The sequence below is a fragment of the Oculina patagonica genome, chromosome 9, assembly GCF_052425735.1.
Source record: "Oculina patagonica isolate OP01 chromosome 9, crgOcupat, whole genome shotgun sequence".
NCBI lineage: Eukaryota > Metazoa > Cnidaria > Anthozoa > Scleractinia > Oculinidae > Oculina > Oculina patagonica.
Genome location: NC_135766.1, coordinates 6,772,402 through 6,789,746, shown reverse-complemented (window position 1 = coordinate 6,789,746; position 17,345 = coordinate 6,772,402). Strand labels below are relative to the sequence as shown.

Sequence of the window (17,345 nt, the reverse complement as noted above, 5' to 3'; positions counted from 1 at the left end):
AGGTTAGGCAGTCGTCAAAAAGAAAACTGTTTCTTTTTCGTCCATTTGACTGATTCAAGAAAAAGCAATAGTGTTCTTATGTTCATTTTATGTGCAAAACCTCTACAGTAAGGACAGTCACTCTCTAAATGAACAAACATCCCTTGAAATCAGTCTTAAATCTTTGGAAACACCACGATACTTGAACAGAGTGTAAAACAGATGGTAATGTGTTTGTTACACGGGTTCCAGCGAACAAAAGTGATTTTTTGTATAACAAAACCTTCTATGACAATTGCCTTATTGATACTTGACTGCCGGGTATGTAATCTTTGAAAAATCGTGCCCGTGAGTCACATAAAGCTCGTACAAGTTGTGCAAAACCAAACTGACATTGTAAAAACTCGCTTGGTATTTCCGACCGAAAATTTAAATACTGAAATACTCTCGGGAGCTAGGTTTCAATGATCATTTTTGTGGATATTGAATGTATTGATTATTCATGAATTTTTGACTGTCGGGTATCTAGTCTTTTGAACAACCGTGCCCGTGAGTCAAGGATTTTATAGTACGCCGAAGCCAAGGGAATTCGTCCACAACAAAAGCAAAACATTATTTAGAATCGCTTCGCATTTCTCAGCAAATATCGAATACTCTCGCAGGGTTTCAACCTCAGTTTTTGTAGAAATTATTCTATAAGAGTTGACACCGGAACTCGTCAGAGTACGAATTTTTTCTACTGTCGAAGAATCAAGATTTTGTAGTATGCCCAAGCTCGAAAATTTCCTCAAACACAAAGCCAAAACTATAATTGAAATCGCTTGGCATTTCTAAGCAAAGATCTATAGTTTTGAGGAGGATTGGATTGGTTTTTCCGTGGAAATTCTAGAATAATTTCAGACTGCCGGGTATGTAGTATTTTGAAAACACTTCCCGGCTGCCGGGTATCTAGACACAATGTATAAAATTTGCTTTAATTTCGGATGGAACTAGTCAACCATGAAATGTCACGCAAGGTGTTTTCCTACCATCTTGTTTGTCAGTCGCAACATTGTTCGACGCAGGTAAAGGGGATAAGGGGGGGGGGGGTGCATTTTTTGTTCCACCCACATAGCTCCCCTAAAGTGCTCACGAGACCAGCGCAGTTGTAAGCTCTAAGAGCTCTTGTCTACTGTGTTTTCGCACCTTTAATATCATTATAAAAGTCATTTACCCTTGCATTAATGTGTTTTAATCTGTGAGTGTGATGCATTCGTTTTGTTGAGCAGCAGAAACACAACAGCACTTTAAGGTGTCGTACATGGAATACTAAGCAAAGTTCTCGTGTTCATATAAAGAATGGTGAACTCAGCCGACTTGGGTTGCTCAGGACAGAAACTAATATTAGCAAATTTTACTCTGGAAAAAAAGACAGAAAAGTGATACTGAGAAACGTGGGGGAACAAGTTCTGCAAATCAGGTTTTGACGGCATTTAAAAATCACAGTCAGAATACCGCCTGGCCTTCCCAAAATCCTAGGGAGAACACTGAGGATATGATGGAATTCAAATAAATACAGGAATTAACAGTAGGCAGGCCAAGGATGAAAAGTAAAAAAAAAAATAATACATTTTCTTTGTAGATTTGCTCAATTGAACTACAGTAGATTGTGTTATATTGTAGTGTGTGACTTCCGATAAATGACATACAATACGCGGGAGCTAGCTTAAAGCTGCGAGAAAGGTCAAACGGTCTCTTGCCCACGGCGGCCCCTTATTATTATAAGAGTTACAATTTTCTGTCTACTAATTCTAATAGATCCCCTCATATGTAATTAGTCTCTTTCGTTTATACATTGTAGTGTTCCATTCTAACTGCATGGGAGTAATTTGCTTAAGGTGTTCTATGTGGCGATTTCTTGTTCTTGTTATTAAGTTAAACTTGATTTCTGTTCGACTGAAACAGACAAAAAGACAAAAAGATCGGGTCGGTCGCGCGATGGCAATAAGCGATTTCCTGACGTCATCGCTTAAAAATGGTAAACTTTGACATTTGCCTTTAATCGAAATGGTTGTTTTCTTTTGAGTAAGAAAGATTTCTACTCGGTTTAATGTGGGGTTCCCGATAAAGGTTACGCACGACAGAGTTACCTTTTGTCTGGTCAGAAGATTTGTGACGCTCCATATGAAAACACATCTTATCAAACATTGTAAATTAGTGAAACTGGGTTTCAAAAGGGTTTCCAAAGGGTTTCAAACCCCCCGAAACCTGGTTTCCAAAGGGTTTCAAACGGGTTTCCAAAGGGCTTCAAAGGGATTCCAACAGGTTTCCAAAGGGTTTCCAAAGGGCCTCAAAGGGTTTCCAAAGGGTTTCCAAAGAGTTTCCAAAGGGTTTCGAACAGGTATCCAATGGGTTTCTAAAGCGTTTCCAATGACGTCAACTCACTCGAGTGACTCAAAGCGAGGGTTTTTCCAAAAGTGACGTCCAAAGCGCTTTAGAAAGGGTTTCCAAACTTGGCGAAGCTGTACGAAACACAACGTCGATTTTACTTACTAGATAGCGTAATGAAAATTACATGTACCTACAGCATGTTGCTCCAACTAATTTCTATAAAAAAAATATCGTGCCCATTTATGTTAACATAACCTTAAAGAAAGAATTACAGCCCTTGCTCTCTCGGACTGGGATAAAACTCACGCAAAATTAAAAATTCACCGCCGTATTGAGCGAACGCATTAAGTTTCAAATTTCCACAGTAAACACAGTTTGAAGGAACGCTTTGTTGCTTTGTAGTTTGTTGGATTATGTTACTAGTGAGTCAAAGCATTTGTTTTTCTAAGGCCGGTATATCAGGAATAAAAATATCGAAACCAATCTTGCATGGTTTTAACTACAGTGTTCTGATCTCGATGTAAACAAAACACGTGTAATTTTGGCAGAAGTTTGGATTACGTGAAACTCTGTATATTATCGTTTACTGGCAACAAAAACAAATCAGTTTACTAAGTATATTTTTCTCTTACATTTTCACTTACCAGATTAACTTCTCGTGAAATTATTTCAATGGAAAAAAGCAAATTGAAATCAAAGCCATTTCGCGAATTTTGCCACAGTCACTGTCGTATTCAATGAAGCGTGTCTTTGAAATCCTGTTGAAATTTGCATACGTCCTCCACATTAGCGTGGTTCGATTACAAGCAGACATACAACTTTTTAGGCCAGACAAAACCTTAAAGAAAACTTTCGTAAGGAGAATTCGAACTTTAGAAAGCAAGATTCAAAATTCGAGTGGCAAAAAAACACAATAAATGACAAAATAATTTATTATTGTGAGACACGCGTGACAAAACATAAGACGGTCTCACTGCCACCTGTACACACATAAGTGACTTTGGTGTATTTTCATTCTGAACAGAAATGAATAACTGCCGACATTGAAGCAAAAGGGAAACTTTTCAGTCAATTAACAACAGCTCTAATTTCAATTAAAAAAGTTAAGAAAACCTTCAAAAGTAGAATAGCAAAATTCCGAGACGAGATCTTGTGAAATGCGTGTTGAAACTTGAGATCTCTCAACGCCGTGATTTTGGTTTACCGTATTTATTCGATTAAGCGCCCAACCTCGAATAAGCGCCCACCCTGTAGGTAGGAAATGTTAATTTAAGCGCCCAGCCTTGAATAAGCGCCCACCCCACGCCCCTAAAGAGAGGGCACAAGAGAAATTTTGATTATTGTTGAAGTTGAGATTGAAAATGACTAAGTACTAATTAGAGACTACCCCGAAGACTGAGGTTTTTTTTTAGTTTTTAATTATTTTACTGAAACTTTCAATGAACATTCAAAATTCAGCTTTGGTATACCTTCACGTTTAGTTTTTATACATTGTTTTCTTGCAAAATAAACGTACTACTTGCTAAAAATGGTGAAAATTTAATAAGCGCCCAGCCTCGAATAAGTGCCCACTTCGAATAAGCGCCCACCCTCAAGGTCCAAAAATTTAATAAGCGCCCACCTGGGGCGCTTAATCGAATAAATACGGTATTTACATTCTGAACTCAATTGAACACATAGCGAAAGTTCTGAAGTATATCACGGAAAGCGAAACCATTGAAATGGATTAAAAACAGCCCCAGTTTAAAAGACGAGAAATTTTGGAAGCAGAAGTGGGAAGCTGGCGGGAAGGATTACTCTTTCTCTTGAATGTTAATTCACAGTCGGCGAGTCGAATGGTGATTTAATGCGCGTCTACAGCTTAAAAACTTTGGGTTTAGCTCGCTATTTAAATAGGCACATCACCAGAGAGTGTTTGCAAGGATTGTAAAAGTGTTTGCAAAGCGAAATATTCACCGTTGTTACAAAGAAAACTTCAAAAAGATTTTAAAAGAGTGGCGTTTCAAAAGGGTTTCTAAGTGACCTCAAACCCCCCCCCCCGCCCCCCCCCCCAAAAAAAAATGCTTTTGTTGATAAGCCATGTTTTCCCATGGAGGGTCACATTTTAATGATTTTTCCTAACGATTTGAACGACTTTTCTTGACGCATCTATTGACCTGCATGAACTTTTTTTATAACAATTTTTCTAACGCTTCATACGACTAGGAAAATTTTTCCAGCGACCATTCTAACGGTTCCAACGATTTTCTATGTCGTTTTAATGGTAATCTAACGAGTTACAAACGATTTAATTTGTTAAACAAAAAAGCATTACATTTCCCGTGGAACGTTACAGTTTTGTAAACTCAAATTAAGAAGCCAGGATGGTTTAAATATCATTTAGATTCACAGAAGCAATTGACCTTTACACTAAAATTGAGTTTCAGTGAGTCTTGTAAGTCATTAAAAAACTATCTACATGCAAAGATCTTACCATTGTACTTCTTCACAATAGCATCAAAACCAGCTTCTTTGAGCCACTGAATTTCTTGCTCACATTCTATTGAGAATAAAATATAATCAAAACATGAATTAGTGTGGTTGTGTGGTTCAAAGCCAGTTTGTGTGATACACAAATTGTTTGAAAACTTAAAGTGATGCAACAATTGATTGATTATGCTTGATGCATAAAAAATATTGGTTGCAAATAAAACCACTGAAACATGCAATGTCTTTTTTTACACAAAATATTAATTGTTTGAAAACTTAAAAAAATGCAACAATTGATTGATTATGCCTGACACATAAAAAAATGGGTTGCAAACAAAACCATTGAAACATGCAATGCCTTTTTTGAACTGATTCTTAATGGAATCAGATAGAAATCTGTCACGTAACCCAATTTAATTTGGGAATTTAGCCATGAAACACACAAATGTCTCGGAAGAAAAATGCCCTGTGGATTGACCGTGCTCTATCCGATACACATCAATAAGTTGCCACTTATTCAGCGTGGTTGACCCGATGGTGTAGTGGATATCACGCCTGACTAGTAACAGGGAGACGCGGGTTCGAATCCGGCTCGGGGAATGCAATTTTTCTTTCATTTCAGAGACGTGTGTCGAAAGCCATCTGTAATTTATTTACATCTTTTTTTCTACTCTTAATGGAATCATTATCCATAAAAAAATAAAATAAGTCATGAATATGTTTTATGCTATGTCAAGTTCAAAATATGCTCAGGGATGTTTGAACTGACTGCCCTGAACACATTTTGTATTCTGTTTATGCTTGGCAAATACCCACCTAATTAATTGATCTGACAAATGATGGGAAATGGAAATTTACAAGTTTTCGAGGAAAGTCTGAAAAAACATGAAGGAATGGGTATTTTTTTCTGTAATCTTCACAAAGACAACATCCCTATGTAAGAAGTCAGAGGCTTTTTTGTCCAAGAGGTACTAGTAGCCTTGCCAGAAAACTTTACACTTAACAGATGCCAGACAAGAACACTATGAAAAGAGTATCTTTTACAATTGTCATGCAAAGTGGCTACTAAAATTCTTATAAACAAAAAGTTTGAAACTCCGACCACAGAAAGAAGAATGAGGCAATTGGGCCTGGACCATGGCACAATATGCGCAATCTCGACCCTCCAAGTTTAGTGGCCATGGCGACTAAAATTTTGGAGCTGGTGACTAAATTTGAACCAAGGTCGCCAACCTGGCGACTAAAATTGGGAGGAAAGATTGAAAGCATCAGCTTAATTTGGTGACTAAAATTTTTCACTGACGACCAAACTTTGGTATTTAAGCCACTTCAAAAATAATTGGTGTTTTGCTTTTTTCCATTATTTAGTTCCAAAGAAGGAATTTCCGTGTTGAGAATGAAAAACACGAACTTGAAGTGTTCTAAATTTGTCTCGCCATCCACCATTTTAATATTTTCATGTAGTACATTTTGATACACGCTTGTCACAAAAATACTTCGGACATGTCAATAAACCATCGACTGCGGCGTTCGCGTTCCATCGGCACTCACTTACAACATGCTGTACTCACTTACAACATGCTGACAATGTGCGTTTAGCTTCTACGATGTAAGAAGCTGAAAGCACAAAAACTGAGAGATGTTCCTATCTTCGTTTTGTACAATAGCACTGTTTAGCACTCCAGAAGAAGGTTGCACCGATGAAGCTAGTTTCGAGCCTGGTTGTAAAAAAGTCATGGTGGTATAAAAGTCTTTATCAAGCAAACTTATCAAAATAGTGTTGCCCCAAACAACAAACAACAGCTAACCGCAAGCAGACTGGAGTGAAAGCTAACCACAAGCAAATCAGAGTGAAAACCAACTGCAAGCAAACGGAAGTGAAACTTAACGCAGCTTATAGGTAAATTATTGTATAATTTAGGCACTAGATAATTTTGATAAATCAGTTAACTTTATTTTCATTTTTTAGCCCAAATGCTACCAGATAGCACCCTGAAGCATAACACTTTTAAATCATGTGAAGTGCCCGCAGACCCCACCCTACAAAAAGGGAAACTTTTTACCCGACCCTTTCCCCTAACAAGTTGCTACATACACCGGGTTGGTTGACCCGTCTGACAAATTTTGTGACCCCTTGCTTCAGAAACTTAACTGGAATACTACATAAGCACACGTAAATAAGCTTGCATGCGACATTTGGTGCTGTTTTGATAATGTTCGATATAGCCAAAAATTCAAGGGGACATTGTTCCACACATGCCTTCAATTATTATTTACAATAAATGATAGACTGTACCTCCTTGGGGTTCTTTAAAGGGCTCTTCATCATGGTCCTCATCAGCTACAGGGATTCTACTCTCCTCAATGGCCCTGAATTCTGTCCAAAATATGTCATATTCCAGTTGGTCCAATGCATGACCACCACGTCCTTTTATACGTAGCGCCATGAACCCAAAAGAATTTCAACTGAATGAAAAAGGAATTATAATATTCCAAATAAAAACACTGCTAAATATTTTTATTCTCACTGTTTAAATGAAACTTGTTTACAATAGATGAATATAATGTAGATTTATTACAGTTCTAAAAAAAATGCAAACTATTAACAATAATAATAATAATAATAATAATAATTGCCCCCGCAGGGTTTTGGCCTCTGGAGGAGGCACCCTAGGAGTCCAAGGACAAAGAATGTTTATTGAAAAAGTAAGGAATGTGTTTGTAATGGGCGAAGCGTTCTCGATTTGACGAAACTAGACGCGCACGGTCGTCTCGTAATATTTTTGCAAGCGTGCACGGTGGTGTCGGGTACTTGCAACCATGAGGTCGCGTTTCGTCACCTTTGAGCTTCGCCATCTTCTAGCAGCATTTCGTTTTCCGGGTTTTGGTTTACGCGTGTTCACAGATTTGTTCGAGCGGTTTCTCTGCTTTAAGTGATATTTGAAGCGTTGTTAGTAATACGTCGAAAGATTTCGAGCAATTGGTTTCGTGTTCTTGGCTACGTGTGTTCCAAGAGCTGGTTAGAGCGTCAACGTTTGCTTTCGGGGGTTTGTATCGTATACATCTTACAACGAGTAATAAACAAAAATGTAATACAAGGTAATTCGTTTCGCTAACAAACTGTCAGATTATTTGATCCAAAGAGTGGGTTGAATAAGGATCAAAAATTGTTTTATCGAATCTTTGAACTGTGCCATATATATTTGTTGCTCGCGGAATTTTTAGGCTTTTTGGCCTGGAAATTAATTGTTAGTATTAAAAGTTAATTTTGAATGTTATAAGCCCAGGAATAAGCTTGCGTGTTGTCACCACGAATAATGTGTTATGTGTTATTTCCGCTAGGTTAATATTTCCGTGCGCTAGGTAATATATTCGACTTGAACTTGTGAATTAATATTTTTAGGACGCAACAGTGTCACACAACAAGAAATTCCACAGCAAACAATGTCATGACGTACATGGCACAGTAAAAAAAGAAGCCTAATTGTGTAGTCCATCGGCATCAATAAAGGCGACAAAAAGACTCGACTAATCCTAGATTATTGCTGTAAAACAAATTATAAAAAGGCGGGGGCAGCTTTATAGTGAGAACTATTACTAGTAATAATAAGAGGAAACTATTAATAATAATACAGAATTCAACATAATATTTTTATCATGGACAATTATGTCCAGAGATCTCAACAGGAGGCTGCTACTGGCAATGGGCAGCCTGGTACAATTTGCTCCTATTGCCCATACCACACAAACATAAATAATAATAATCAAAATCATCAGCCTGGTTTTCATTAAGTATAAGTAATCTTAGCCATGACTGCATAAAGACACGCTAGAGCAACAATGTAGTCAGCTAACACCAAATCCTCGACCACCTGCAGTTGGCATAAATTCAAGCTCATTTAAATGACATGAAGTTTGCTGAATATAATTTTATCTTTATTTTTATATTTATACATTATATATTTTTATGCTTCTAGTGCAAACTTAAATTTTTAATATTAGAATTAGTTGGATTCATATTTTAATTTTATATTTTATAATATTACCGGGTAATGTTATAGTAATGTATGTAGTTTTATTGTAAAAAGTCCTGCGTTTTTAACATGAGCCCCTGGCTCGGGAGATTGGGCAACCACTCACAACGTCAATGACTCTAAATACAATACCATAACATACCATAATATGTTCACTTGTTGTTTAATATACAGCAAATGATGTTAACTTTACATATCTCCCAAAAAAATCAAACAATTATTTAGTGTATTCTCTTAATAACCGCAACTTTACGCAATCCTATGACAAACAGCAATTTACGCGCACGCAATGCGATGACATAGTACAACAGTGTACTTTCGAAGGGCTGCTTGAAATTCGGCACAATTTCAGTTAACAATGCATTAAACAGCATATTCCGTTTTCAAAACTTTTTATAGCTAGAATAGTACAATGTAGCAGATGAAGTTTACATGACATCTCCCAAAAAAATCAAACAATTACTTACTGTATACTTTTAATAAACGCTACTTCACGCAATCCTATAATAAACGGTAATTCACGCAATGGAATGACATCATAAAAATATACAGAGTACAATGTAGCACATGAAGTTTACATATCTCCCTTAAATCATTACTGAAGTTTACATATCTCCCTTAACATCATTACTGGAAATTAGACGCGAATTTCAGTTAACAGTGTAATACTTTTAAAAACGCTTCTTTGCGCATTCCTATGACAAACGGTAATTCACGCAATTGTATGACATGAATCGTATCACGTGATAAAAATATACAAAATCGAAGATTGCATGCACTTAATCTGACATCCAAAATTTGGCTCCGAACCGCATACACAACACAGAATACCCAACACACACAGGACTACCAGAATAGTGTGCTGTCTCGCTAAGGCGAGCCAGCAATAATTAAAGCTCAACACTAGTAAATTTTCTCTGATTCTGATTGGTTTAAATTGATCATGTGATGCGATAGTGATCATCCGCAGAGGGCACTATCAGCCCATAATGCCAAAAAAAGGAGCCAATATTTTATAAAATAGTTTAAAATAAATCAGTTTTTGTGACATTGTTTGTATTTGTTGTCATTTAAATTTACATTTGGTTAAAAAAATTTCAAATTTGTTTGAATTGTATTTTTATTTATCTCATATTCATTATCATAATGGAAAACAAAGAGAACTTAAAATCAAACTGGTTTGAAATTAACCACAACATATTCAAAAATGTTTTAAGGTGGCTCAAAACAGTTTTAGAACTGCATTTTTCAGCACCTCTTCAATAAGACTCTTTTTCAGTTGACACAACAGTTTTGGTAAAAACAAAATAATAGTCAGCATGTTGAAAAATTTAAGGTGATGGAGGCTGGCATTTATTTGCGGTCAAGCTAACAAACAAATATATTATTCCTTGAATAGTGCTGCTATGACACATTACTATCAGCCTTGACAATTTTAATACAATGTAGATGCTCAAAGGAAAGGTACTAGCATCACATCACTAGGATGGATTCTGTATAACAAAATAAAACATAGAACTTATGTTCGCTTTCCTGCTGATGATCCCTCAAGCACTTGCCTATAAGTTGTTTCAGTCTTGTCAGGAGTCATGTTTTGCAAAGGTTTAGCTGATACAAAGAAGGATAGCATTGGTGACATTGGCGTTTATGAACTTCAAACTTTGTACCCATAGATAAAGATAAAACACTGAATCAAAAAATATCAGTGCAGAGTTCTTCAAACTTGGCACAAAGGGTTGCAAATGGAGGTATTCTATGGCATGGCAGAAAGAGCCTGGAGCCCAGAGTGTTACCATGGTTACATATTTATATAAGCCATTATTCGTCTCATGTGATGTACATTTCTGGTGCCAAGTTTGAAGAGCCCTGCTCTTCTAATCTTAAGATTTTCTTGATTCAGTGTTCTGTCTTTTTTGTGAAATGATTAATCACGCCATCACTTAATTTCTCATTTGCACAATATAAAAACATAAAATTAATACCGTAGAAACCAGAAAAACTGAAACTCGGAAGGGAAACGAAAAGCAGTTCAAGTTAGCAGGGTTGACTGAATATGTAATTTGTGAAGTTAATAACTGATTTTTTTTTGTTATGGCCATCCCGTATTTATAGTTTATTTTTATACCTTAGCTTGTTTTTTTTACTCTGTAATTCAGTTATTAATACTGCAATGAGTGTCTATTAAACATTACATTATCCCAATAAAATGTTTCGTTTCCCATCGCTCCGTCTTTTGTGATGATGGGTCGGTCGGTCGGGCAAAAAAAAAAAAGAAAAAACACTTGGGTTCCAGAGAAGGCCAGGCTGCTAAGTAAGAAAGCCTGATTACAAAGTCAACTCGAAAACGTGGTCTTTTCGTTCGTTATTCCTTATCAAATGTCTAAACAGTCTTTTGATAACGTAATATCGATGTTTATTAAAGACAAAGACATTATATACCAATCGTTGTTAATAAAACAAGATCGTATGCTTGTAAATTGAAGTACTTGCTTCTTTAATTTAACTTGTGAATCTGGAATTTTTTATTTTTTTTTTACTTTTCGAAAAAAATGGGTCGGTCGGGCGATGGGAAACGAAACATTTTATTGGGATGGCCTATTGGTTTTTTAGCACTTCAGCATACAGTACAGTGCAAATCGAACTTATCTCTAACTCTAACTTATCTCTGAACTCTAACACAATCATTTATTCTTATGATAGGAGTGGAAAATGGCTGTCAAATACGTGATCTGTTCCTTGCTCTAATCAATGGGTAACCGTGGCGAGTTGCAAAAACAGGGATACGAGTTATCAGCGTAAATGTGACCCAAATTTTGATCAAGGGAAACAAAATTTTGTTTGTTAGTGGGGTTTTTAAGTTATCCGAGTATGAGTTAACAGAGTAAAAATGAATGAAAAGTGGGGTCAAATCCAAGGGAAATGGATGTTAGTTTGAGTTAGTGGGGTGTTCGATTTATTTGAGTTCGAGTTACCAGGGTTCTTCTGTATCTCTAAAACACCATTCTTCTTTACTTTGAAAAGCCTTTAAAAAGCAGCAAAAATTTTTACTTCATATGCACTTTAATTACTGGAATTAGTTCTAGGAGACCAAAAAATTCAGAACATAAATAAAATCAAAGTCTCTTCGAGATATCGACGTTTTTGCATGAAGTATGAGTCGAAGGTTTATCCTGTGCATTGTTCTTCGAACTTATCATTACAGTTTCTTTGTAGTTTAGTTTAACAATTTCCTATCTTCGCGGAGGAAAAGCAGCCATATAATTTTGTCAAAAATGGCTCGTCCGCGCCAGGTATTTATACACATATTCCTTAACATTACACAAATAAACAGTGCAAATTTCACCGAGATCTGACAATTCTATACTTTAAAATTGCAAGGACCTTTCGAGGCAGTCGATTACGGCAGCGAAATTAGCAAATGAAACAGCAAAATATGCGTTCAACGCTTTGTTTTTGCGACGCCATATTTGAATTGTTATAGGTAGACCGCTGTTCAATGTGTTCAAGGCCGTATCATTACGATTGCTCCACGAAAAAGCACGAAAAAAATACGGATATTTCCGACTACTGTCGGAGAAAACATTGCGCATATAATTGCGGCGTAAACAAATCGTTACACTCAAGCTGCGTTTTGTCTAGGCTCTGCGAGGGTCAGATATCAAGACCCAGGATTAAACAAAAGCCATACATACAGTGAATGCTTTCGAATTATATTTGAAGATGAAATACGAAAGAATTTTGCTGTCTTTGACTGAAATTCCACTCGAACTGCGTAGATACGATCGCATGTTGTAAAGCCGATTCATGCAACATTGCTGTCAACGCGAGGTCACGTCCCTAACGACCTAGGCTGATGACGAAATAGAATGGCGCTTGCATGTAGCGACCAAATTTGGCCTAATTTTTAACCGCTCCTAAGCTAAAAGAAGCCCCCATCTCTTGCATTTGTTTTAACTTCAATAATATCTTTGAAAAGAGCGAGTTTTTTGGTATGGTTTATTTTTGACGTTTGTAATTTTTAAACGATGTAAGTGCTAGTGATTATTTATTCGTGTTTAAGTTACGCAATCCATTGTTTGTGCGACGCTTTTTATAGATCGCCTTTCAGACACACGTGCGTTGAGATAAGAAAGCTGACATGTCACTTTTAAAATTGTTATATTACGTTTGTAAATGTGACAAGTCACGTTTTTTCCACAAGATCGCAAGTGATCACCCACAGCGGAAAGTAATCCCTTGAGAAATTAAAACAGTCCCTTGAGAAATTAAAAAAAGTCCCTTGAGAGTTTATAACCCCTATTCTCCTTAGATTGTAAACAAGCAAAAACGTCGAAATCAAATGGAACCAACAAAACTTTAGCAACAACATGTTTGAAGTCCAAATATTCAAGAGCCTTTAGCAAGAACCTTTAGCAAGTCCCATGGGAGAAACAGTAAACATACAACCATTTTTTGGGAGCCATAATGTACACAATGTCACTCATGTCTTTAGCAGAACAATTTTATCCTCCATTGTGATTGGCCAAGCATAACAGAAATGACATTCAAAGAAACCCTTACTTAATGTGAATTTGCTTTTGACATATCTGTGGAAGTCCCATTATTAGCTAAAGCATGTTCCCTTTTAGTTATAAGGCAATATTCATTTGTAAACGCAATAAATTTAATTTAAAATGCAACTTAACATTCTAAATTGACAATTTAAAACAAAGTTACTTATTAAGCACTTCGAAGCACTTGTAAAAGGTAAATGTTAAACACCGTTTGATACTGCTCAGTTAAATCACCAGTAAAGTGAAGTTAAATACCTAAGAGATCTGTAAAATGATTTTGTAAGTAGCTCCCTTTAATACATGAATACAAAACTTAAAAGACTGAAAAGAGTAAAAGGTTAGACCGCAAAGTTAAACGACATTGATCTCACATGTTGTTTGGTTAAAAGACATTTCAAGTAATTTAAATATAATTAAAAAAAATAAGCAATATACACATCCGCTTGGTTGCAACAGTCTCACTTCAGTATCTCCATTTTTTTTACGATATCAAGCACACTTGAACTTTAAGAGTACCCACACAAATGCACTCGAATCCTGCAAAAGTAAGCTTCTTTGGTATGTACACAAAAACTCATTATGGGAAAAAAACCAGGAACACCACTATCCAAAAAGACATAACTTTAACACATTCTTTTAACAACTTCTGTGGAAACCAAAAATGAATGTAAACGAAGATCTTGTCACAAGAGCAATACCGTACGTCAAGGGTTTTTTTTTTATAAACAAATGAATTATAAACCAACTAAACAAAATAGGGCATGTGTTCGATCGCGTCCACGACAATTAGCTTATATAAATCATTGTGATCAAACAGATATTAAACTCCCATAATTATGACGAGAAGATACATTTTAAGAAATGAATGAGCAAACTAAAATAAAAGGAAAACGGAAAATAAGGACCTCGCGAAACTAACTTCAGCTCCCTCGAAGGTTGCCTTGGCCTTGTTGACATAAATTTAGCAACTTTTCCTGACAATACCTTACCTGAATTATGTTTAACTTCCCCGTGATGTCAAGGTTTATCACCCTCCTTCGATAATAGTTAACTTCAGTCCCATTTTCATTTCAAACTATTACGAAAAATTCGCCTAAAATACCCTAAAAGTAACTGATCCAAGTTTGAGCAAACGACAATCAACTCCAAAATGGCTTCAAATCACGTGATAAACAAAAGTAACCCTGGGGAGTGCCCTGAGTTGAACTTTGACTCCTCCGCATCCTCGTTCCCAGGGTCTTCGTTCAGCATTGCGAAAAAAGTGTATTGTAAGTGCCAAAAAGTTAATTATAAACCAAACGTTTCGGGCTTAGCCCTTCATCAGTGGTGAATTGGTCGTAAATAAAACGACCGTTAAAAATACGCCACGAGAGTATGTATTTAAAGTCATGTCTCTAGCACGCGCGCGCGCGAGAACCTCAATAGAAACGGAAATCTAAGTTGAGGCCGCGCGGATGGCAGGTGCCAAGTTGGAAAATTAAGCGCATCTCCTGCCGCTTTCTTTGCTTGTTACCGCCGCAGAGCTTGACGCCGCGGACCTGTGCGTCCGCTGAGCTGTGTCCGTTTGAGCTGAAATGCTCTGCGACGGGGAGGCCAGACGCACTCTTGGTAATGCTTCTTAGATGTTCCCCAAAACGTTCCCTTAGAGTGCGCCCGGTTTCGCCGATGTAAATGGCAGGGCAGCGGCGACAGGAGATGCAGTAAATGAGTCCTGAGGACGAACACGTGAAAAAATCCCGAATGTTAATAGAATCCTTTGGGCCCTGAATGTTGGTGTTACTCGAGATGTGGTCACAAGTACGACAGCGGGAGTTTCCACAAGGGTAAGACCCTGAGCGTGCAGTAGCTTGCTTGGAGGCTGTGTGTACCAGCGTTGAACGCAAGTTCCTATCTCGGCGAAACGCGACCATCGGCGGCTGAGGGAAAATGTGAGTAGTCGCGGGGTCTTCAGTGACTACCTTGAAGTTTTCTAGCAGGATTTGCTTGATTTTGTTGTTAAGAGGGTGGTATGTGAGAACCAAGGGAATCCTGCTCACCTTTTCCTCTGTTGAGATGTTCTTTCGGAGGGCGTCGGTCTGGGATAGATCTTTTATCTTCTCCAGGTCTTGTTGGAGGGTTTGTGGATTGTAGCCACGCCTTTCAAAGAAAGAAGCCATCTCATGGGCTTGGTTGAGAAAGTCGGCGTTGTCGGAACAGAGGCGTCGTAGGCGTAAAAACTGGCTGTGCGGGAGGCTTTCTTTGCAGTGGCGGGGATGTGATGAGTCGTGATGAAGATAGCTGTGGGTATCAGTGGCTTTGTAGTGAATGGAGGTTGAGAGACGGTCACCAGAAATGCGCAATTTGATATCCAGGAAAGGTAACTCGGTTTCGGAGATGGTATGTGTGAATTGTAGAGCGGGATGAAAGTTAGATACAAATGCAATGTATTCCTCAAGTTCCACACGGTCACAACACGCGACTCCTACCACATCGTCGATGTATCGCTTGTGGAGCTGAGGCACAAAACCGGTGTACCGTTGGCTGATTTGGTCTTCCACATAGCCTACAAATAAACATGCGTAGTTGGGACCCATTTTGCTGCCCATGGCGACTCCTCCCACCTGATGGTAAAAGTCATCGTTAAACGAGAAGGCGTTAAGGGTGAGCACCAGTTCAGCTAAGCGAGTGAGTGTTGCCGTGGGTGGATCGAGCACGGGGCGTTTGTCTAAGAAGTATTTCAACGCTTCTAGGCCACTGTTGTGCGGGATCACGGTGTAAAGAGACTTGATGTCCATGGTGTAGAGTAACCTTTGGCTGGTGTCATCATTGTCAAATTGAAAACTGTTGAAGATCTGAAGTGCGTGGTTTGTGTCCTTGACGTATGTTTTAAGATTGCATACGAGAGGAGACATGACTTGGTCCAAGTACGACGCAATGTTTTCAGTAGGACAATTACACGCGGAAACAATCGGTCGCCCAGGGTTGTTCTCTTTGTGGATTTTTGGGAGGAGATAGAATTTGGAGGTCCTTGGAGTTTGTAAAACAAGATTCTTTGCTGATGTCGGTAGTTCGTTGGCGTGTATCATTTCATTGACGGTTGTTTTGATGATTTGCTGATACTCCTTGACAGGGTCTTGATCAAGGCGTTCGTAAAACCGACCATCAGATAGCTGGCGATGTGCTTCGGCATCATACAGGGGGCGCGACCATACAACAACCGCGCCACCTTTATCAGCCGGTTTTATGATGATGTCACTTCGTCTGGTCAGTTGGAGTAACGCCACAATGGACATCAAGTCTCTTTACACCGTGATCCCGCACAACAGTGGCCTAAAAGCGTTGAAATACTTCTTAGACAAACGCCCCGTGCTCGATCCACCCACGGCAACACTCACTCGCTTAGCTGAACTGGTGCTCACCCTTAACGCCTTCTCGTTTAACGATGACTTTTACCATCAGGTGGGAGGAGTCGCCATGGGCAGCAAAATGGGCCCCAACTACGCATGTTTATTTGTAGGCTATGTGGAAGACCAAATCAGCCAACGGTACACCGGTTTTGTGCCTCAGCTCCACAAGCGATACATCGACGATGTGGTAGGAGTCGCGTGTTGTGACCGTGTGGAACTTGAGGAATACATTGCATTTGTATCTAACTTTCATCCCGCTCTACAATTCACACATACCATCTCCGAAACCGAGTTACCTTTCCTGGATATCAAATTGCGCATTTCTGGTGACCGTCTCTCAACCTCCATTCACTACAAAGCCACTGATACCCACAGCTATCTTCATCACGACTCATCACATCCCCGCCACTGCAAAGAAAGCCTCCCGCACAGCCAGTTTTTACGCCTACGACGCCTCTGTTCCGACAACGCCGACTTTCTCAACCAAGCCCATGAGATGGCTTCTTTCTTTGAAAGGCGTGGCTACAATCCACAAACCCTCCAACAAGACCTGG

General features: G+C 38.3%; 1 protein-coding gene across 1 annotated transcript in view; it reads right to left on the bottom strand.

Moving 5' to 3' along the window:
- Positions 1-14,621, bottom strand: part of LOC144666762 (rho GTPase-activating protein 18-like) — a 50,085-nt gene extending 35,464 nt beyond the window's left edge. Inside the window, exons 1-3 of the mRNA XM_078528149.1 lie at positions 14,395-14,621; positions 7,115-7,284; positions 4,823-4,888 (exon numbers count right to left, since the gene is read on the bottom strand). Of these exons, the coding sequence (XP_078384275.1) occupies positions 4,823-4,888; positions 7,115-7,265 (217 nt within the window). The 5' untranslated portion in view covers positions 7,266-7,284; positions 14,395-14,621. The remainder of the gene's footprint in view (positions 1-4,822; positions 4,889-7,114; positions 7,285-14,394) is intronic.
- Between the last annotated feature and the right edge of the window lie 2,724 nt (positions 14,622-17,345).